Source organism: Lissotriton helveticus, chromosome 1_1 (assembly GCF_964261635.1).
Source record: "Lissotriton helveticus chromosome 1_1, aLisHel1.1, whole genome shotgun sequence".
Taxonomy (NCBI): Eukaryota; Metazoa; Chordata; class Amphibia; order Caudata; family Salamandridae; genus Lissotriton; species Lissotriton helveticus.
In genome coordinates, this window is record NC_136057.1 from 1,193,865,566 (window position 1) to 1,193,888,354 (window position 22,789).

At 42.7% G+C, this 22,789-nt stretch overlaps 1 protein-coding gene across 1 annotated transcript; it reads left to right on the forward strand.

Moving 5' to 3' along the window:
- The first annotated feature begins 1,705 nt into the window (after positions 1 to 1,705).
- LOC144763678 (uncharacterized) lies at positions 1,706 to 20,162 on the forward strand. The gene is made up of 4 exons (XM_078649510.1): positions 1,706 to 1,883; positions 17,539 to 17,631; positions 18,856 to 18,993; positions 19,720 to 20,162. The coding sequence occupies exons 1-4, from the start codon at positions 1,706 to 1,708 to the stop codon at positions 20,121 to 20,123; spliced, it is 813 nt and encodes a 270-aa protein (XP_078505636.1). The 3' UTR covers positions 20,124 to 20,162.
- Positions 20,163 to 22,789: the final 2,627 nt, after the last annotated feature.

A 22,789-nucleotide genomic window follows, 5' to 3' on the forward strand; every position in this document is an offset into this window, starting at 1 on the left:
AGCCCTCTGTCTGGTCAACAAATCTCTCAATGGAAAAGGGTCAAAGGATCTTACTCAACTTTTCCCTCTCTATGTGCCTTCTCGCACACTAAGATCTGGCAGCCAAGATCTAATTTGTTTGCCAAGAATAAGGAGAGTTCGATGGGGCGGCAAATCCTTTTCCTACCAGGCATCGAAATTATGGAACACCTTGCCCATCGTGCTACGCTCCGACACGAACAGAACCAGTTTTAGGAAGGTGCTAAAAACTTGGCTCTTCTCGATGCCCTAATTGCTATCTGTATTTTCTTCTGTTCTACAGCGCCAAGACGCCTCGGCATCAGCGCGCTTTAAAAATAATTCAGTCAGTCAGTCAGTCAGTCCATGCAGAGCAGAGGATCCAGACATCTTACTCAATGTCCAGAAACTTCTGTCTTATCATCTCAGGGGTCGACCAGAAGGCCCTCCCATATGCTTCAACTACACCCACAGAACAAACCCCTGGGGTGGGGGGGCAGAGGAAAGAAGCACAGTCAGACATTTTAACCCGAATCCACAATTTTCAGGAGACAAGGCCCCACAGCACAAGCTTGTGTGAGGACAGAGATATCATTTGAGAGCAATAAACTAACCTTGTGCCATGGTATTTCCCTGCTGACACTCCAACAATGCTGAGACATGGAACTAGTCATGGATTTCCTGCACAGCCACATGGACCTCTACTAGTCTGGACATTGCTTTAGAAGCATCTTCAAATGGAAGGGGCAAAGGTACTTTGTCAAGACGTCACAAGATGCACAGTGTATCCTCAGGATCACAGAGGAAGAGGAGGCCTGGACTTCTTTAAGTTTGTAACATGGAGACCTGAATCCACAAAGTCAATGGTACAGGGTGAACTGAACATTCAGGATGAGCCCTCTACTGTAGAAGGAGATAGAAAAGGTGAAACGAGCAGCACTCAATGAGACTGGAAAGATTACCTGACTACCACAACAGCAGGAGGAGGGTAGAAATGATCACAGTCCTTGGCCGACCCCCCAAAAATGGGGGAGACATGGAACATTGAGTTCAAGATGACCACAGGATGGGGTGGGGAGTATTGAGGATGGGATTGGAGAGGTGTGTCTGTGTGGGCTCCCCATCCAGATTAAGATGACCCTCAATTACACAAGACATTGGACTTTGAGTTCAAAAGTATGTTCTAGTTACACAAGCTCACCTTGTTGGAGGGAGGTGGTGGGGGTGGGGAACCCAAACGTGATCATATTATTGGAATGAGTCCAAGGACACACAAAGGAGCACCATATGCAAGAAAAAAAGGCATATACTTACCGAGCCTGACAAAAACCATGGCAAGCAACCACTCTCTAGGGAATGAAGATTGTCAGCCTTAATATCAAAGGCCTGAACTCGCCTGCCAAGAGACTGGCAATTATACAGGTTTTTAAAATCACAGGGTTGATATCTGTTTACTGCAGGAGACCCAACTAATCAAAGCAGACCACTGTAGGCTATGGATTAAATATTTCCTGAAGCAATACTTCTCCTTCATGATGAGAAACTGGACATGATTCAGCAGCCTACATAGCAGGCACTCCTCCATAAAGCTCCGCATCCCCGGTCACCTCGATCCTGACCATTCTCCCCCAGGGCATGCCTTACCTTGCCATCCTGCTGTTCAGCCATCGGAGAGGGCTAGGGGAACCAATTGGGGCAGCTGACAGCCATGCTCGCTGACCAAGGCAGCATCAGCTGCGAAGCACCAGTAGCGGTGGCCTTCTTCCTCCAAAAGTCCCGCAGCTGGTGTGTCGACTCATCTGTGCAGTCTGCAGGGCCGGAAACCCTACAGGTGGAGGACCTTGTTCTAACTTTTCAGCAGCGGGAACTTAACACAGTGATTCTCGGTACCCCTTCTCCCACCTGCTCCTACTTCACACCATTCATCACTCTCATATGCAGGAGGAACACTTAACAGTATGAACTGCCTGAGACTTGCAGTGGTGAGCGCACCAGCTGTAAGTGGCCCTTGCAGGGAGCAAGTAGCGTTGGTGGACACACTTTCCTCCCCTCAGTCTTTCACACCACCAGGCCTTAATCCCAAGGCATTATAAGGTGCCTGCCTGACCTCAGGGGGACACCCCTACAACTGCCAACTTGTGAAGTCCCTAGGAGAGGGAACTGGCCGACCTTCACCAGCCAGACAGACCCCCAGGGATCAGACTCCTCAGCATCACCAGCAGAGGCCTGGCAGGGGGACATGCATCAGTACACAGCCCAATGACTTGCGTAGGGGCTTGGGGGGGCACACTCTGTTGGTCTGTGGTCAGTGCCCTCTCGGACTGGTGACCCACACATACTCACCAGGCTGTCGCAACCATCCCAACAGAAATTAGGGAGAGACGGTTCGGAGTGGCAGACTGGAAGTTCAGTTATTGGCCTGCTGGTGGGGGCCTACCTGTCTCCTACTCGCAGTAGCTTCACCTTCCGCTTCTGGCCGCATTACTACAGTGACCTGAACTGGAGGGAAGGGGCACTGGCCCTTCTGAGGGAGTGGATTGATACCTAGGTGAGGACCCCCGCAGTGAAGTGGGGGAAGGGGAGTCTCCCATTGGCTCCTCTGACGCTCACTGGCAGGACCTGGCTACACCTCAACACACTGCCTCTGGCTCGGAGCACTACCAGTCCCTCCGGCAATTGAAGCCCCTTAGAGTGGCCTGACCTATCAAGGGACGCCTCACCGGTGGACGTGACAGGACATCTGCACTAGTCCTCCTCATTCCATGTTTGCTGGAGCCCTAACTGCCCTGCCACATTCCTCCTGGGATGTGGTGACCCGCATTCCAGTCAGTCCTGTTACTGTCCTCAATCCTTCCTGCCACCCTTCTCATGGAGTGTAATGAGAGTTCTTCCTCTGCCTTCTCCCCCCAGTGACCACGATGGGCAGACAAAGGGTGACAGTGCCTGCACCACTGCATCCAGTGAAGGGGCAACAAACCACAGTGCCAGAGATCCCCAATCCAGACAACTCACAAGACAGCCTGCCGCCTCCAGATGACAAACTCATCTCCGGGTGCCTACTGTCGACTCCCGCCTATCCATGGAGTCGACAGTAGGCACCCTGATGACTGCATGACAATCAGAAGCTATCTGACGGGGGTGGAAGGTGAAAAGGAAATGGCAGTGCTGCAACCTCATGATACTGATGCAAACTGGTCACTGTCGGACCTCCAGTCCCGAGTAAAGATTCGCTCTGTGTTTCTGCCTAGTCAGTTACCACGTTAGAGGCGGCACAGTGTAGTGCCTGAGTTTACCATATAGCAGAAGAAGAGGGAGACTGTACAGCATCTTAACTTGCTGGAGCCAGATCCAAGAAAGGAAGAAGCAGAGGTAAAAAACATATTGTAGATCTGTGCCTGGTGGCATGATGCTGACGCTGTGGTTTGTGTGTATAGACTGAGACTGCACGCATCACATGGGTGGTAGTAGTGAAGGGGATAGGGTGACAAGATTCCCTATAGTCCATTCCAGGACAGGCTATTAACATAGGACAACATACCCACAGCCCTACAACATGGGACTTAGGGTGTGATTTGTATCTTGGCGCTATGTACACTCTGTCACAGCTGCTACGGAGTATACATAAGGCCAAGATAATGGTCCACCTGCCAAATTTAAAAGTGGACTGACCTTTGGTTTAATCATTGCAGAGACTTCTCTGTCTTGGCATGATTAAACCCATTCATGGCTCTGCGGAGTAAGGGCTGTTGGAGGCAGAACTTTAATTCCAGCCGCAATATTTAAATGGCTGGAATCATAGGCCAGTTTTCATTGCCTATCACCACTAGGAAAACCCTGGTGGTAAGGGGCTGTGAAAACTGCTAAACGCTCCTCTTGCTATGGTGAATTTATTTTCAAAAAGAAAATCCTGCTTAAAATATAGAAAACTGTTTGGTTCAGGGCTCCCTCATGTTGTACCAAACTGTAACCAGCCATGACAGTAACTGCTGTGAGGGCGGTTCATGCCAATGCTTTAAAAATGATTGCCTGCTTGCTGGCACCTCCATCAGGGCGACAGACTAATTTACTCCGACTCCCTGACAGAGAAAGGGACCGCCCTGCATTATGTAAATTAGACCCTTAATCTTGTTAGATGCGGGACACAAAGTCTTCCAGCATGCCATAACTAACAATCTCTATCTTTCTTTCTGTGAAATAACGAATACAGGGGCATATTATCAAGGACCCGTGATAAAATTATCGCCGTTTTATCGGCAGGAAACTGCAGATAAAACGGCGATAATGGGCTTGATAATACGCCCTTGTTAATTCCCATAGAAGCCCATGTTATGGTGTTAACATGGGCTTCTATGGGAATTAACAAGGGCGTATTATCAAGCCCATTATCGCCGTTTTATCGGCAGTTTCCTGCCGATAAAATGGCGATAATTGTATCACTGGTCCTTGATAATATGCCCCACAAAGTCTTGTCAAACTTGAAATCTGCGCCAACTCTGGTGAAACACTCGTAAATATTGTAGCAAAGCAAGCAACATGAGGCTGCATTTACCATAATGGCAGCGGCTAACCTTGTTGGGGGGTGAAGTGGTGTGTTCCCACCCCTGTTCCTGTTCAAACCAGAAGTTTTTGACTTTGCAGAGTATTTACTGCTGTGTTCCGAACACCATTAATGTGAAGTAGCTACTTGTCCTGGGTGGCACCTTCAATGAGTGCTTAAGTTTCAGTCAACAGCGCTAAACAGACGGTAAACCATACTTTAAAGGGAAATGTCATAAATGTAGTTTGCCGGTGATGCAAAAGCAGAACTTGCTAAATATGTCAGATACAGGTTCCAACCTGAGAGCAACTCGCACACAGCTGGCTGCAGGGACTGTAAGGAACCTTAAAGCTCCAATACACGCCTTGCCCTTACAGGCTCGAGGTCCACCCTCTCACCTTGCAGATTCATCTACTGTGATGGGACTGGGGCTGGGAGAGGCGTCAGCAGACCTTTGTCAACTGCAGAAAGTATCACTCGGAGGTCTGTAACAGGTTTTGCTAAAGTGTCACATTCTATTTTCCCTGCGATTCATAATGTGCACATGTTCTGAAATGTGGTGATAAAACCTACCTACATTGTAATTGTTCCATATTTCCAAATGCTAGAAAATGTATAACTGCTTCTAATTTCTTATCTCCTATTAGCATATTATACGCGCTTATAAATTTGCTTTGACTGCATGCACGTATATGCGTTGTTACATTTTCACCAAAGCCAGCTCGGCCGCTGCACTTTGCATTTTAAAAAAATGCACTCTTCGAATCTCACAATGCTCTAAACTGTTGAAGCCACAGCACTAAGGAATGAGAACCCCGAAACTCCCATTCTTTCAGGTACCTCACCAGAGGTGCATGGTCCAGACACCACTACTGACAGCAAGCACCCCCTTTCAACCTCTTATTGCACTCACCAAATTTGCTGAAAATATCCCTTACCTTCAGAGGTGGCCTTGAGCAACCCCTCTCCATCCCATTCCAGCAACAGCAGGGACTGGCTGGAGCACCTTTAACATAGGGCACATAGCACCTGTTATTTATAGTGCATAGAAATGACAGGAGCACAATATGACCCGCTGTATAAGAAACAGGTGTGAAATTGAGAAATGCTTAGCCCTGCTGTTGGTCTCAGAAATGGTGCTGCTGTTGGTTTAGACCAATTCAGGAGCCGTTAAAGCTAAGTCTAAATAAAATAATAATAATCACTGCACGTTCGTTCCACGCACAAGGATGCTGGATGATTTTTGAAGAGAACACTTCTGCAGACGGTCTTTAATCTGTGGAGTGAGAAAACATCTAAATGCACAGATTTTCAAATAGGGCCTGCCATAAACCATGAATCTAAATTCGTTCATACAATGCAACTTTATTATGATGCACATCAAAATGAAGCTTTATGGGGCCTTGTTTCATACATGACAAATCAAATTCTCTCTGCATTTCTTCAAAAACAGTTTTCGCAAACTTCTTGTTTGGACTGCACATGTCATGCCACACCTGCATTAAACTTATAATTTTTAGTTATATATGCATCACTTTGAAGTCCACCAATCTATGTGTGGGTTGAAATACTTGAGCAGACAGATTCCGAAGCCTTCCAAGTCCATGCTCCTAAGCCCACCCTGCACTAGGGGCAGCACATAGGAGTTCGTTATTGTCTGAAGGGACAAGCTGAAGTTTCCATATTTGGAAAGTTATTGACAGACATAAGAGCATACATGTGTCCCCTATGAGTCTGCCTTTCATGACTACTACCGTAACTGGATCAATCATGCATCCCTAAAGAGTCTCTTGGGACAGAGGTGCACATGTGTAAAAACACTTGGGATAGCCCACGGCAGAGGGCTACAAAACTCTATTAAAAAGAAAAAAACTGAAAGACAAGCTTTGCAATGTTGGACCAGATGGTCTATAGGAGCCATTATTGGCCCTGATCCACTCCATTATCTTCAATGAAGCTCCCAACATTCCAATTGTGTCCTAATACACTCACACAGCAATGTATTTCTGGATAATTTTCATAAACAGAACATTCTAGACTATTGAAAAAAATGCCAAATGTTTTATTTATCTATAGTTCACATAAATAATACATATGTGACCCATTTTGGTTTTATCTACCCACCCTAAAACTCTGATAAGCTGAAAAAGACAGATTTTGTAATTTATTTTTTCCTTTCTGGCAAATTTCAACAGCACATTACGTTTTCTAGGAAGCGAGAAAGGAGTGTCCGTAGTCCTTGCAGGCAGAAGTCGAGTTCTAGACAGGAAACTGAAGTGCCTTCGCCCGAGGCCTCTCTAGTGTTTGCCAGCAAACTCCGTGCAGTCACCGACCGTAAATTCTCCGGGGTTTATTAGTGTTTAAAAGTGTCAACAGCTCCTGCACAACAGAAGTAAAATAATCTATGCAAACCACAGACGGGCAAAACAAATGGGAATGCAATTAAGCGACTGGAGAGCGGGCCTGTGAACTCGTGATTACACTGCAAGACTGAAGCTGGCTGTGGCTGCAGAGGAATATATTTAATGAGACGGTTTCGTAAGATATCCATTTCCTCATGAGGGGTCATGAAATGATTTTGAAAACAGTCCAAGCTCTGCTGCTTTTGACGACTCCGGCGCTGAAGTCAGTGGTTTAAACCCTTTGAAGCTCTCCGCAGGCCTTCATGCCTTTTTTTTTCAGTCCAATGAGGAGAAGAACAGATGTGGGCAAAAGTGAACTTGACCACAAGCGCGAAAGCAACATTCCTTTCTGCGTCACAGAAAAAGAGACTTTCTTAAAAACACGACACATTGGCAATGCAAGAATGCCCTGAGTCGGTGGCCCCAGTCATCTCTGCAGTGAAGAAGGGGCAACAACCTATACTTAAAGTTACACGTGGGACTGCATTCAGGGACGACACATGCCCTGTGGCAAAGGGGGACCCCACCCTTCAGCCTCCCCCCTCCAATCCCGCATTCAGACTAAAGCCTATGAACAGCTGTCAGATCTGGGCTTCTGAGGGGCCCCTCGCCACATTCTGCTGAGGGGCACCATCAGTTTACATACACCACCTACTGCACTGTCAGTGCAGTGCTTAAGATGGCGCCCACCTGCACTCTTTTATGTGGACTGGGACTTTTTTTTAAATGATCAGACTTTACCCAGCACAAGAGAGAGAAAGGCAGCAAAGTGGCAAAGCAAGAGGAAGAGAAACACTGAAAACAGTGAACAAGAGAGAACGCAGGGGTGGAAATGCTCCTGCTGGCGTGAGATAAAGGGTCACAGAGTAAGGTGGCAGATGCAATATGCAGGAGGTGAAACGCAGCCTAGCAAGTCTTGGCATTTGATAACATTGACATTCGGCAGCGACCCCGGCAGGCTGCTGGAAAACAAATTGGGTCCCGGCACTTATTTCAGAAATTAAGCACTGTTATTAATCTTGCGACTGTTTACTTTTGTATTTGTAGAGAGAGTTGCACGACATAAGAAGGTTTATGTCCTCGTCCTGCTGGTTGGATGAATTATTTTCTGCAGTTTTTTCTTTTCGTTTACACTTAATGTATGTGGTCGCTTTTATTTTCAGGCTTTCAGGTTTTAACACTCCACCCTTTGCCTCCTGTTTGCTAATATCCAAATAGTCTGTTCATATTTATTAGGTTTTTTTTGCACTGTCACATGACGGGAACACTGCTAGTTCATTCTTCTCACACCAGCCTTATCCTCTTTGCCACACCACCTATGCCTCTTAATGGTGAGACTGGCACAGGTAAACATGTTTTGCCCCCTCCCCACTTCCCAGGAAAACTGCTTCTGGTATATTGTCTCAAGGGACGTTTACATCAATCCTTTGACCCCACTGGATTTAACTGGACATATGGACATTTTGAAATTTGCACTAGAGTTATTGAAACCTTGTTGGGAAGCCAACAGAGTGTCTGGTTCAGACCCAGGATCACACTCTGCCTAAGTTGATGGTAACTTGAGGAATTGTTTTCTATTGTTTGTGTAAATATTGTTTCTGTGCTCGATTTTCTTTCAGGTTGTTTTTCCTCTCAAGCTCTCTTCCTCTACAAGTGCGTAGTCTGGACTGAAAAATCCGATCATACATGATCAGACTTTGAGAGGCCATGTAACCAATCTTCAATATGTACTTAACTCATCCTCCTCGCAGGGTATACTGGCCAGGTTACCAGGTAAAGAAAGGAAAGGTGAAGGGCAACCGCCAATGGTGACTTCCATGTTTGGCCCTAAAGGGTCCTGGACAGGACCAAGGGCCAGAATGCCCGTCCATTCCTAATCACCGCTGATTATCGCTCCTAGAAGACTTGCTCAACTCCTTCTCCAATCCAGGAGATTACATAGCCTTAGATCTCCTGGTGTTTTTAGGAAGCTGTGTCTGGGACTCCACCCACATGCCTGGTGGCTCAATAGACTCTTCGACATTATGTGTTTTGTTCAAACTTGCATCTCAAAAAACTCTCAGACCATCCTTACAATGTATCTCATCTCAAGAAAACCTCAAACACTGATTGAGACATATTTTCTTCCCCTTCCTCTAACACTCTCACCCTCCTCACTCTAACATTTCTCTCACCCCTCACCACTCGCCCCACTCCTCATCTCTACTTTTCCAATCACTCTCCTTACCGGTAAAACTAAGACCCTAATTGCTTCCGACCCTTTTCCCTCATAACCCAGGTCATATAACCACCTCCTACTCAGTACTGTTAACTACCCTAGATCCCCTTTTTACATTCCCTTTCCTCGAAGATCAAGTTCACCTTTTTCGAAAAGTAACCCCCTCTCACGCAATAATGTGTCCGCTTTCTTCTTCCCCCTTCTGTTATAATCATGTGCTCTACTTCAACCCTGCCTCATTTCCACTGTCTTTCTCATGCAATCATACATTTAATTCCAACCTCTAAATATCACTGTTGACAGATCTGCCTCCGCTTTGTCCTGAATCTACCCTACCTTTCATCTTACAACCATTCCTCTCCTGTCCAGCCCTCCCTCTCCTCTACTCCCCAGCAGCAGTGTAGCCCATGTTCATTGTCTACTTTTGCCTCTGTTCCTGGCCCCTACTACTCTTTCCTGCCTCCCGCCTACCACTCAAATTCTAATACTTGACACTTTTGTCCAAACCCTTCCCCAACATTGCTACCTCCTCCCCACCTCTCTCGTCCTTAGGCCTTCCATTCTCCATCCATCCAAAATCTCACCACCACACCTTTACTTTCCTCTGCAGCCCTACCCAAGCTCACTTTGTCACATTTCGGCTTTGAACACCTGTACATGAATCGCCTAACCTGGCTCGACTTCTCCTCAGCATCTAACAAACTACCTCTCCTCTCATATTGTTCCTTCTACTCACTCAACTAAGACACATTCAAACTGCACAATGCATAGCATTAGCCTAACATTCATTTTCCTCTTTTGAGCTCTTAATCTTTTAACCCACTTCTACCTCCATAACATATATTTCCCCCACAGACGTCCAATTTAAAAAGAAGGGACGAATGTGGTATAATATCTCACAATTCTCCCACCTACATGCTTGCAAGTATCCAGCTCTCAACAAAACATGCCAACTGTGTCTTTTAACCCACCTCGTACCTAAGCTAGACTTGTTTACCATCCTTGTCGATTCGACTTCACTATCCCTGAAAGTCAAGGACAAAAAATAAAATATGTGGCACTTCATGAGCTTTGAGTATTTTCTGGTGTTTGTGCTTCCAATGACAGTGGCAATATTTGTTAAGGGATTTCCTAACTGATCTTGTGTTGCACAGTTCCCACAGAATTAAACTGACGGATGCCAATAATGCTCAGGGAATATGTTGACATGCACGTTGCTTCAGAAGAGGAAAGAAAAAAATGGTCCCCTCTTCCTTACCAGCTGACAGAAGAAGGGACTGATGGGTCAGTGAAGGGAGGCAGTCCCACCTCCACAAAAACACATAACAGATTTTACAGTGATTTAATCAGTACACAAGTATTATCTCCCGGATCCCAAATCACACAAACATGTGCATTTATTAAATAAACACTATAGGCAATGCTCTAATACATCCCAAAATGTAAAGAAGGTAAATGATGTAAATTAACACCAAAGGTGAGATAGCCCAGTCACACGATGAGGAATTTAGGGTCACTTCCCAACTTTACATTTGGAGCATTAATTATTGATAATTTAGTGTCCTAATTTAGAGTTTGAGTCTTAAAATTTCAATCCATCACTATGGCAGATTTTCTTCCCTTCCAAGACAAGGACTAAAATCTGCTATATTTTTATCTCTAGCCCACTAGGAGGCTACAATAATGGTGGAAAATCCAGAAATTTGCTTGTGGAATTTGCATCAAAATGTGGCCCTGAAAATGACTCTCTAAAGTTCGAAGACTGTACTCACATATGTAAACACTCTGACTAGTTTGGGTGCTTCTGAACATTTTAAAATTTGCCTTGATGTGGCTGTGGTGAACCTGCCACCCTTTGATGTGGGGTTATGTCTTTCTTTGGTGGTGCATTTGCAAAAGCCAGAGGAGTTTCACCACAGATTGCTAAACTCAGAATCAACTTTCATCCAAGCACTATGATGATGTGTTAAATCGTCTATTTTTGGCAGACTTACCATTACCACACTCATCTACATCTGATCCTCAGCATGAGCTATTGATTTGTTAATTGAGGGCAGTACAAAACTCTGACTCTGAAGCTCACACAGTCAGTGATGACAGTCATGTAGTCTATATAATACTGACTGTTCCACATTTTCACTGTTGGATAAAGGTTGTTTCCTCTGAGCCAGACAAGGACTTGGGAGGAGGAAAAATCATTAAAACCAATAACTCAAACCGGATTTCACTCAGGGTGTTCGACACTTGATAATATCGCTTCATTGGTCCTATTAGTAAAAAAGGCAAGCATGCGGAAGATAATGTTATATGCCTGTTTTGTGGATTATTCCACAGCATTTTATAAGGTTAACCAGCAAAGGCTGTAGAGTAAATTAACAGCATGGGCGGTTGATCTGAACCTCCTGAATCTTATTATTGGTCTGCTTTCAGAAACATGGCTTAGGATGAAATTGGGTCATGATAATACATTATCAGAAAAATAGATACCACAAATGGCCTTAAGCAAGGCTGTGTCCTTACACCACTGTTATTTTCTTTGTATATTGCAGATATAGATTTGATGCTAAATTCAGATTTGGGCGTGGCACCTAAACTAGGAGGCAAAAGGATACCATATCTAGCGTATGCGGATGATATAGTTATCATGTCCGAATGTCTGACATAATATCGACAGACAGAATATCTACATACAAAAATATCGACACAAAAATATCGAAATCAAAAATATCGGAGTCATATCTTCATAAAAGTAAGTACAAAAATATCGAAAAATTTATATCGTAGTACAAAAATATCGAAATTAAAAATATCGTTTTTTTAAATGTATAAATAATAATGTAAAAATAATTTTAAAATACATATAATTTTACAAATATTAAATAAAAACATTAAAACATAATTAAAAAATTAAAACTAATACATATACATTTAAAATAAATTAAAAACTTAATAATGTAATGTAATTTTATTTTTTTTAATTTCATTTAATTGATTTAATTTAAATATAAATTTATTTTATTTTTACCCTGTACGCCTGTACCCCAAAAAGCCAAAACTGACCCTGAACCCTAAAAATACCCCTTTACCCCAAAACCCAAAACTGACCCTGAACCCTAAAAATACCCTTTCACCCAAAAACCCAAAACTGACCCTGAACCCTAAAAATACCCCTTTACCTAAAAACCCAAAACTGACCCTGAACCCTAAAAATACCCTTTTACCCAAAAACCCAAAACTGACCCTGAACCCTAAAAATACCCCTTTACCCAAAAACTGAAAACTGACCCTGAACCCAAAAATACCCCTTTACCCAAGAACTAAAAACTGACCTGAACCCTAAAAATACCCCTTTACCCAAAAACTGAAAACTGACCCTGAACCCTAAAAATACCCCTTTACCCAAAAACTGAAAACTGACCCTGAACCCTAAAAATACCCCTTTACCCAAAAACTGAAAACTGACCCTGAACCCAAAAAATACCCCTTTACCCAAAAACTGAAAACTGACCCTGAACCCTAAAAATACCCCTTTACCCAAAAACTGAAAACTGACCCTGAACCCAAAAAATACCCCTTTACCCAAGAACTGAAAACTGACCCTGAACCCTAAAAATACTCCTTTACCCAAAAACTGAAAACTGACCCTGACCCTTAAAAATACCCCTTTACCCAAAAACTGGAAACTGACCCTGAACACTAAAAATACCCTTTTACCCAAAAACTGAAAACTGACCCTGAACCCTAAAAATACCCCTTAAAAAAACTAAAACATATAAAATTTAAAATATTATTATATACTTACCTATACTTATGTTGTAATGGTATGCGTTGTAAAGGTACCTGCGTTGTAAAAAAATGCGTTGTAAACACATGCGTTGTAATGGTTTTTGCGTTGTAAAAATTTCGTTGTAATGGTAGTGCGTTGTAAAAGTTGCGTTGTAAAGGTTGTTTCCCCGGTGGATAGCGTAGGGGTAAAAATTACTATTCACACTCCAGAGGGTGCAACAGTAGAGAAAGCGTTGGATAGCATGGGGGTAAAAATTAATTCTCACACTACTCCCACTTTAACACACAACACACTACACATATAAAAAAGACAATTAATATAAATTTCAATTAATCAATTATTAACAATTAATATTACTAAATTGATGTAATTATAAATGAACTAAATAACACATATTAATTACTAATTAATTAACAATAAACACCAAAGAAAATTACAATCTCTTTAATTAATTACATTTAATTATATCACACCCTATCCCCCTATAAACACACAACCCACTACACAGAAATAAATCATATCATTTATTCACTTAATAATTATTAATTACCAATTAATTATTATTTAACAATAACAAAAAATTAAATATATTAGCACATTAACTCTAAATAATTTAATTACATAATTAATATTATTTAATTACCAATTAATTATTAATTAACAATAACAACACATTAAATATATTAGCACATTAACTCTAAATAATGTAATTACATAATTAATATTATTTAATTATCAATTAATTATTAATTAACAATAACAATAAAGTAAATATATTAGCACATTAGCTGTAAATAATTTAATTTACTAATTAATATTATTGTTTCCCAATTAATTAATTAACAATAACAAAAAATTATATATATATAAAAAAATTACTCTAATTAATTTAATTAACTAATTAATATTAATTAATTACCAATTAATTATTAATTAAAAATATGTACAAAATATATTAATTAATTAACTAATTAATATTAATTAATTACCAATTAAGTATTAATTAAAAATATTTACAAACATATATTAATTAATTAATTAATTATTATTAAATTACTTCCCACCCTATTCCCCTATAAACCCACAACCCGCTCTGATACTAAAACGCAAAATGTAAACAAATTTACAAATTTTCAAACATACATTACAAAACATGTTTAACAAACATATAAACAACACATTAAAATACATAACACTAAACAAAATTTCGATATTAGTAAAATTCGATATTAGTAACATACATACCTTAAAAAAACGATATTCTGTCTGTCGATATTTTGGACATCGATATTCTATACTATCGAAATTACAACATCGATATTATTGTATATCGATATTATAATTTCGATATTTTGTCTGTAAACCATCATGTCCCTAACTCCAAAAGGACTGCAGTATCAACTGAATCAATTAGACAAGTATAATACAGTGAATGGTTTGATAGCTAACTTGTCAAAAACAAAAATTGTGACGTTTGGACGGTCAATACAATCTAAAAAGTGGACCTTAGGAGAAAATTTAATTGAGGTAGTGGAACAATATAATTATCTCGGCGTAACCGTTGACAAAAAGTTATCATGGTTAAACAATAAGGTTAGTAAGAATGCAAATTCAGCAGCTATCACTAAATCAATCTTGAGATTCATGAAAGGGTTTGGAGGAAATGCAATTATTCCATCACTTAAAGTACTACAAATGAAAATATTCCGTATTTACTATATGCATCTCCAGTTATGAACAAGAAAGTCATCCTTAAACTTGAGAAATATTTTATGAAATGTGTACGCACCTTACTTCATTTAAGACAGGCAACTCCGCTTTGTGTAATAAGACATGAATTTGGTCTAAAATCTTTGGAAATGTTGCATAAGAGAAATGTGTTAACTACAATATTGATTGTGCTAAGGCTGATTCATGCACACTGAAACATCTAAAATTTGAAGAACTCCGGAGCAAAAAAGTCAGAGATTTGCAACTACTTAGTATAATGTTAGAAATAGGATCTTATGACCTGCCTGATATACAGGAGATGGGGCGAATGATTAGGGACGTGCGGAAAAAGTTAATATGTAATATGCTAATGACAAAGCAGTGGAATTTAGATCTTCTACAAGCTGGGAAATATAAACATATGGATTTTGTAATTGATACTTATACCTTACAGGCTCAAGAATACTTGGGATGGAATTCGTCCAGTTACATTACGATTGGGGAGTTTGAAGGGTCTTGGAACCAGGCACTTAAAGGTATACAAGTATGTTGGCTTTGTGGAATCAGTAAAGAAACTCTTGAACAATTAATGTGCATCTGCCCGCAGCTGTTGCCCATACAGAGGATATACTTATGCCCCTTGATTAATAATGTTAAAATTAGAACAACCGCAGAGGCTGTACGCTATTGTTTCATGTTCAAAAAGAATAGTGCAATTATAAGAACGGTTGAGTTTTTAGAACATGCCTATAAAATATCAATTGCTTAGACTGCTTTTAATATATATATATATATATATATATATATATATATATATATATATATCCAAACCAGTTGGATGATTTCGAGCACAGCAGCAACTCACATGAGGCTGAAGGTGAGCACTTCAAGTTCCAGAAGGCCACGGGAGTGGCCACGCCCATTGGGGCGGGGACTTATCATATTTAAAAGTGACTTGCCCATTGCAGTGCTGTGATTCCTGTTCCTTGTCTGCAGTAACCCTGGGCGTAGTTCGCGTAGCCGCACTCCGCGACGCTACGCGAAGACGCACTTGCACTCCGCGAGCTACACGTAGCTCCGCAGACATGCGTAGTAGCTTGCTAGACCCGTTCGCGCGCCGTTTTTCGTCTTCGGGAGCGCGGTGCGCGTGTTCGGGGCGCTGCCTGCATGCTCGAGATAGCTAGCGCGCTAAGTTACTCAAAGAGGTTTGTCCCGCCCGCTTGCGTTCCCTTATTTCCGGTTCCGGGTCACAAGTAACGTGTTCGCGTTGTGTTAGACATGTTCGGGAACTCATCTTCTCGTTCGCACTGCCAAAGTGCGTGATCGCGTCAAATATCGCGCGAACTTACCGCGGCGGTCGCGACGGGCGGAGCCATCTTCGATTTCACACTCTGGCTATGGTTTTGGGCCTACTTTAGCATCTAACTCCTATCTCTTCCATCCTGGTCTTTTCACTCAGTTTTTCTAACTTTCTTTACTTATTACCTATTTCTCTCTGTGCCTAGGTTTATATTTCTCATTTTATTTTTACTTTTACAACTTTTTTTGCAACTTTTCTCTTGTTTTATATTACTTCCTTCTTTTACCTTGCTTCTTCCTTCCCCTACCTTTTTGTCTTCAACTTTCCTTCTCCCCTCCACCCAGAACCATGGTGAAGGGTGCCAGCAGCATCGGCGGCTCAAAGGGCAAGGCGGCTGTGCCGAAAAAAACCCGGCTGCCTTGCGGCAGAATGCGCCCCGCAGGAGTGACGCCCCGCCAACTTTTTGGGGAGGAGGAGGTGGCCGCCCTGGTCTTTTTTATCCAGCGCCACCTCCCCTTGACTTTGGCAGCAGGCGGCAGGCCCGGCTCCGGCTACCAGCGCATTGAAGAGCGTCTCCGGCGGTGGGCGAAGGTGCGCCGTGCAGTCTTCCGCTGCTCCGGTATCCGGCGTACCCACCATCAGCTGTACCACCGCTGGGCCGACATTTTGGACCGGGAGCAGGACCTGTTGGACCTGCTTGGTGTGGAGGTTGTGGGTCTTGGTGAGTGGCTACCCCAAAAATAAAGTGTGTATATATATATATATATATATATATATATATATATATATATATATATATATATATATATATATATATATATATATTATATATATAGTTATATATATATATATATATATATTTATATTTATATATATATATATATAATATATATAGTTATATATATATATATATATATATATATATATATATATATATATAGTAGTATAAATATTGTTATTGTATCTTTGTAAATATTGGCAGAATAAGTAACGCGATGACTGTTGCTCCTAGTTACATTTCCGATGTATTCCGGTATATCTACTGTAATTGTATGACAGTGTTCTTCTTCTTCACTGGCTCTTGCGTGTTGTTTCAACTTGGCGCTAGCTGTTGCTGTTTATTGATGTGAGATTTTCTTTATTGTAGAGAACTGAAGTTAGTTAATGCTATTAATAGAGTCTTGTCCTTCCTTTGTCCGTCAGTGAAATAGCGGTGGATGGATAATTGTACGTAGTTTGCATATTGTAGCATTTTTTTCACGGCCTTCTCTTCTGCATGAATCGAATCCTCCTCTGGCAAAGAATGCTAACGTTACTTTGTTCTTCTTACCTCAGCCAGGGCCGGCTCTAGGCATGTGCAAGCTGTGCAACTGCACAGGGGCACCAAACTTCAGGGGCCACCGCACCAATAGATATCCTTAATTTAATAATACTCTAAGGATGGATACATATTTGCGTTGCGGCCCCTGGCATGGATTTGTTGCCTCCGGCTCTGTTCCACTGTAGCAGTGTTTTTTGCAATGATGTCTATGTTTCACAGCACTCAATGTTTTTCTCTTTGTTTATTATTTTTTACATGAACAACAGAACCCAGGGGCAAGCTGAATACAGGGACCGAGTCGGCGGGTGAACCACCACTTACACAGAGCTCCTCTACTGAGGATCCTGCTGCTGTCCCCAGTAAGTCCAACAGTGCTTGTTTTTTCCTCTGTAATGTGTCTGCTTTGGCAATTGACAGCAACCAAGTATGCATCCAGAATGATGTTTGTCTAGTATTTTTGTAAACGTTAGTATACCACTACTAGTCTTGTGGGTATTCTATCTCCTATGGAGTTATATACATATTACACAACTATGTATGCACACGAAAATTGCATGTTGGTACTGATAGGCAGGTTGGACCTTACTTACACCTCAGTCACAGAACTCTGAGGAACGCACAATTCACTGAACGACAGCCTATATGGCCTGAGTCATTGGTCAATTATTCAATTCACACTCCTGAACCCCAATACCAAGATGCCGAATGCTTTTAGTACCCAAACCGTTACCTAAGAAACCCCCTTTTGCTCACTCACTCGTGTGAGTCTCCAAGACAACAGACACTGAAAATAAACTTCAGAGTCAAAGTGGTCATTCAAAAGCTTTATTTTGTTAGAAGTAAGTAAGTAACATCAATGTTTTTAAGTTGTTCCGTCAAATACGTTGAAGGGCCCACCAGAAAAAATCCAGAGTTAAAAAAGGCAGAATAAAGTAATCAACATTTGTACAGCTACTAGTGCACAATAGGGAAATGTGGCAACTATCGGAGACCTCTCACCAACGTATACTGGTCAGATATTCCTCTTTTTTTGTAAGCTATGGAAATGTCCGCTTCGTAGAAGGCAATCTTCTCATCTGCCGAAAACTAATGACAAAAGTGGTGCACGTTAGACAGTATGAAATACATTTATGCCAGTTTTATGCAGCCATGCTAAAAAGAAGTTGTAACCTGTAAGCAAACTCTATTCCACAATCCACATAGAAAACTTAAATACGGGCCCTTTTACTTTCCCACCTCTTCAGGTGTATGCATTGAACAATGATGTGTTGCCTCAGAGCGTCTTCTCGTACTGCGCAACAAGCTGCGAGTTAACATGCGCAAAACTGGATACATTGATGTACAAAGGTTACATAGTTCACTTCCAATTTCCAAGGACTAGAGTAGCAGGACAGATGAGATGAGCTTGGGTACCATACCATAACAATGAATGCTAATATGTGTATAGAGTCTGCTGTACTATGCAATGTGGACTCCTACTGATTACGTACGTTGTACTTAACTGTTTTGAATAACTCCATTCTTGGTGAACAAGTACAAAGGGGGCTGTGCATCCATCTAAAAAGGTGTACTTATTTTTATAGGTGCAGAACCCTTACCATCGACCAGTGCCGACGGGGACAGCGGCGCAGCTTCAGCGATCCCGGCGGGGACAGGAGGAACAGAGGCACCTACACCTACACCAGCAGCAGTGGGGGGGGAGCCAACAGCGGCGGGCGATGGTAAGTTACATTCAATAGTGATCTGCATTACTTGGTGGGAGGGGAAAACTTTGTCACTGTACTCTACTGGAAAATATATGATGTTACCTTTACTTGTCATTAGCATGCTAAGCATTACCACTACAGTAATGCAAGTGGCTGATAGCAGTCGGATGCATGGGTTGTTGTTAAAGCATGTAAAGGGGAAAACACAGCTGCCAGCGTGGTTGGGAGACACACCCAATACCGGTGGTTAGTGGATAGTCTCAGCAGCAGCGGTGTTTTGGGCAAACCCAAAGGCAAGGGAAGGAGGGGACGACTGGGTGCATGGGTCGTTGCTGGTGAAACACAAACCAAATAAGGTTTGTTGCGCGGTATAAAGTATTATAGTCTTTACTAGACATGTACTACTAGCTGCCCCCTGTTAATTAATGTTAGTTTGAGAGTGTTCCCGCCTTCCCGGAATCAGAGTATATAATACAAAAGGAGATATGAAAAAGACAGGTGTTCATTCTAATGTGTGTGACCGTTGAAGTACACCCATGCTAATAGGGCAGGCATAATGCCGTGCCAAAAAGTCCAAAAAATTAATAGAGGCTGTAGAATGTTCAAGATAGACGCAACACAATTTTTTGTACTCAGCTTGCTTGCTAGTGCTACTGTGCCGCCCACTATGTGTTGAATCAATGTTGTGTTCTTGATTTGCGGGGAGTTTGGATTACAACAATTCTGTTTCTTTCTTTATAGTTACTCCTTCCCAAAAACCAACAAGGAAGGAGTTGGCAGTCCGGGCCCGGCAGCGGAAACTGCAGGCAATTGTAGAGGCCTACCGCCGGCTGGTGGATCAGGCCGAGGAGGAGGAGGAGGAGGCGGCGGCAGCAGCTGCTGCCTCTTCCAATGCCCCGGGCCCCAAGCCTGCAGGACTACGTCGCCGTGGTCAGGCAGCCGCCCGCCGCCGCGTTGTTACATCTTCGGCGGCCCCCCCACAACAACAACAACATGCATGCAAGTGTAGGTGCCGTGATTTCCAAGCGAAGATTCTCCGCCGGGTAGCGAGTAAGTTGGAGGAGGAGCGGAAGAAGCTGGAGGACGGTATAGAGGAGCGTGTGAAGATAATGGTGGACAAACACCTGAAAGCCCGCCGGCTTTGAAATGGACCCTGTTTTTTGCCCCTTTTTAAATCCTTTTGTTGGTGGGTGGGATGTGGGAGTTGGGGTGTACATTTAAGGTTGAAATTTGGTTGGGGTTAGGGGAGGGTAGGGACAGCTCTGGGTCAGGGGGTTACATTTGTTATATATTTTATTTTTCTATTATCATTATGAAAATATAAAAATAAAACAAAGATATTTTCACAAGAAAACATTTGAAGTTCATTTGTGTTTGTTGGGGGGGTGGAGGGGGGACTGTTTCACCAAATAATGTACGTTGTGCAACATGAACATGAACTACGAACGATAAATTAAGTACTGACTGCACCTGTAGTAGTAGGGTCACAAGTGCATAAATAATTTATATTATTAAATAACATGGGAAAATTGCCCATCACGTGAGTCTGAAGTTACTAGTATACTTTAATTCCATGCACATTTGCTCAGAGTCCGCTAAACAATCCTATGCAATGCATTGCATCATTCCTTTAATATACCTGTCCTAGTTGTCAGGGAAGAGGAGCTCGTCCTCAAACTCTGTGCGTTCAGACAGAAGTAGGTCATGTAACCCAGTAGTGAGGACGTCTTCGCACTCGCTTTCTTCATCCGGCGGTGATTCACGTACTTGATAGTCTGGTGGTATGAAGCGTTGATTCATTTTTATCATTGTCAGCCGCTCCACGCTTTTGGGGGAGAGACTAGTCCTTTTCGATGTGACAATGGCACCAGCAGCACTGAAAACCCGCTCAGAAGAGACACTGGCTACAGGACAAGCCAGATACTTTATCGCCAGCCTGCTCAGCACTGGCCACTGTCTCCTTCTTTCATAGCAATAGACCAATGGGCTTTGCTCCATGAACACCTCTGTTGTGTCATCCAGATAGGCCTGAACCATCCGCTCAATGTTCATTGGGGCTCGGCTTTGCTGGTCCTCTTTTCCCTTTGCAACAGCAACGGACTTGCCCATCCCTTTCTGGAGAAAAAAAGCAGTTATGCTTTTGGTTGGGTCTGCTGAATCAGATCGTGTAGGTGCTGCTTTTGGTACTGTTGGTGCCTGCTGGAAAGCAGACGCACTGCTCTCATGCTGTGAAGAACTTGCGTCAGGAGTACTTGGACTGGCCTGGGCTGGCAGTGGCAGGCCTTTAAGTAACAGCCGTTCAGTTTCTAACTCATTAGCTTCCGCAGCTATGGAAGTTTTGTACTTGTCAACATCCTCATCTGAAAATGGAATTACTGCGCTACTGCTGACAAATAATTTGTACCGTGGATCCAAGATTGTTGCAGTTATGTAATGTTCACCTGACACAATATTGTTAAGCCTTACATTTGCACACAAGCGGTTGCCTAAGCCCTTGGCTAAGGTATATGCATCAACTTTTTGTTCGTCACCTTCGTATGTTTGACAGACCTCCTTCACCTGTTGCTCAAGCATGTACAACAATGGGATGGCTTGGCCCATAGTACAGTCCTCCCTGCTAACTGCACGTGTGAAGACCTCAAAGGGTTGTAGCATCTCTGTGATGCATTTAATGAGGTCCCACTGCCACATCTCAATGGTCAGGGCTTTAAGATTAACACTAGGATCCCCTAATCTTCTTGACATGACATAAGCATTCAGTGGGATGTACTGCTCAAAGAGACGCTCAAGCATGAAATAAGTTGAGTTCCAACGTGTTGGGACCTCCTGGATCAGTGCTTTGACTGGCAACCTATGCTCATGCTGAATGACCCGTAGCAGCTTCCGTCCTTTAAAAGAATGGTTAAAGTGCGTGGATATTCTTCTGCAGATGGCCATTATGTTGCTGACTTTGGCTTCATTTTTCAGAAAGTCTTGCACGACTAAGTTTATGCAGTGTGCCAAACAGGGTACCCTGAAATAATGTCCTTCTCTCATTGCCTTCACTACATTACTGCCATTGTCGGTGGCAACAAAACCAATCTTAAGGCCTCTTGGTTTCAGCCATTCAAAGACCTTGTCGTTAAAGTCAGACAAAATGTTTTCAGCAGTATGACTTTTGTCCATACCAAACATGGCTATAGTTGCATGTCTGCGCGTATCATTAAAAATTCCAGCAACGTCACGGAGGCCTGAAGTTAACTTGTCTTTAACACCTGCAAAAGAGATCCAGTGTGCGGTGATGCACATGAAATCTGTAGCATCGCAACTGCTCCACATGTCTGTTGTCAGGTGGATACAATGGACAACACTCTGTTGTAAGGCTTTCCCAATCAATTCCAGCACGTCGTGGTGTAATGCTGGAACAGCCACTCGGGCAAAATAGTAGCGACTGGGAACGTTCCATTTTGGGCAGAGGGTTGCCACTAATTCCAGAAATCCAACAGCCTCAACAAATGAAAATGGGAGAAGGTCCAGTGCTAACATTTTCGCAAGTTTGGCATTGTACAAACGTGCTACTGGGTGGTTCCGCTCGTACTTTCCCTCCTGCCTTAACATGCTAGGAATGGTAAGCTGCTTTGCATGTCTTTGAGTTATGCTAGACGGACCACCTTGCATCGCAGACTTTGCACTCCTTGGTGTTTCCAGCTGACTCTGGTGCCACTGAGAAGTTGCTGATGCGGCGGATGTGGACTTTACCACTCCAGTGCTGGCGACAGGGGTCCATTGTGTACCACTCCTAGATAGAAGGTCATCGTCTCCCTCTTCTTCT

Coding starts and splice junctions, on each gene's coding strand:
- LOC144763678 (XM_078649510.1), top strand. CDS start 1,706: ATGCTCGCTGACCAAGGCAGCATCAGCTGCGAAGCACCAGTAGCGGTG. Junction 17,632..18,855: donor GGATCCTGCTGCTGTCCCCA/GTAAGTCCAACA, acceptor TTATTTTTATAG/GTGCAGAACCCTTACCATCG. Junction 18,994..19,719: donor GCCAACAGCGGCGGGCGATG/GTAAGTTACATT, acceptor CTTTCTTTATAG/TTACTCCTTCCCAAAAACCA.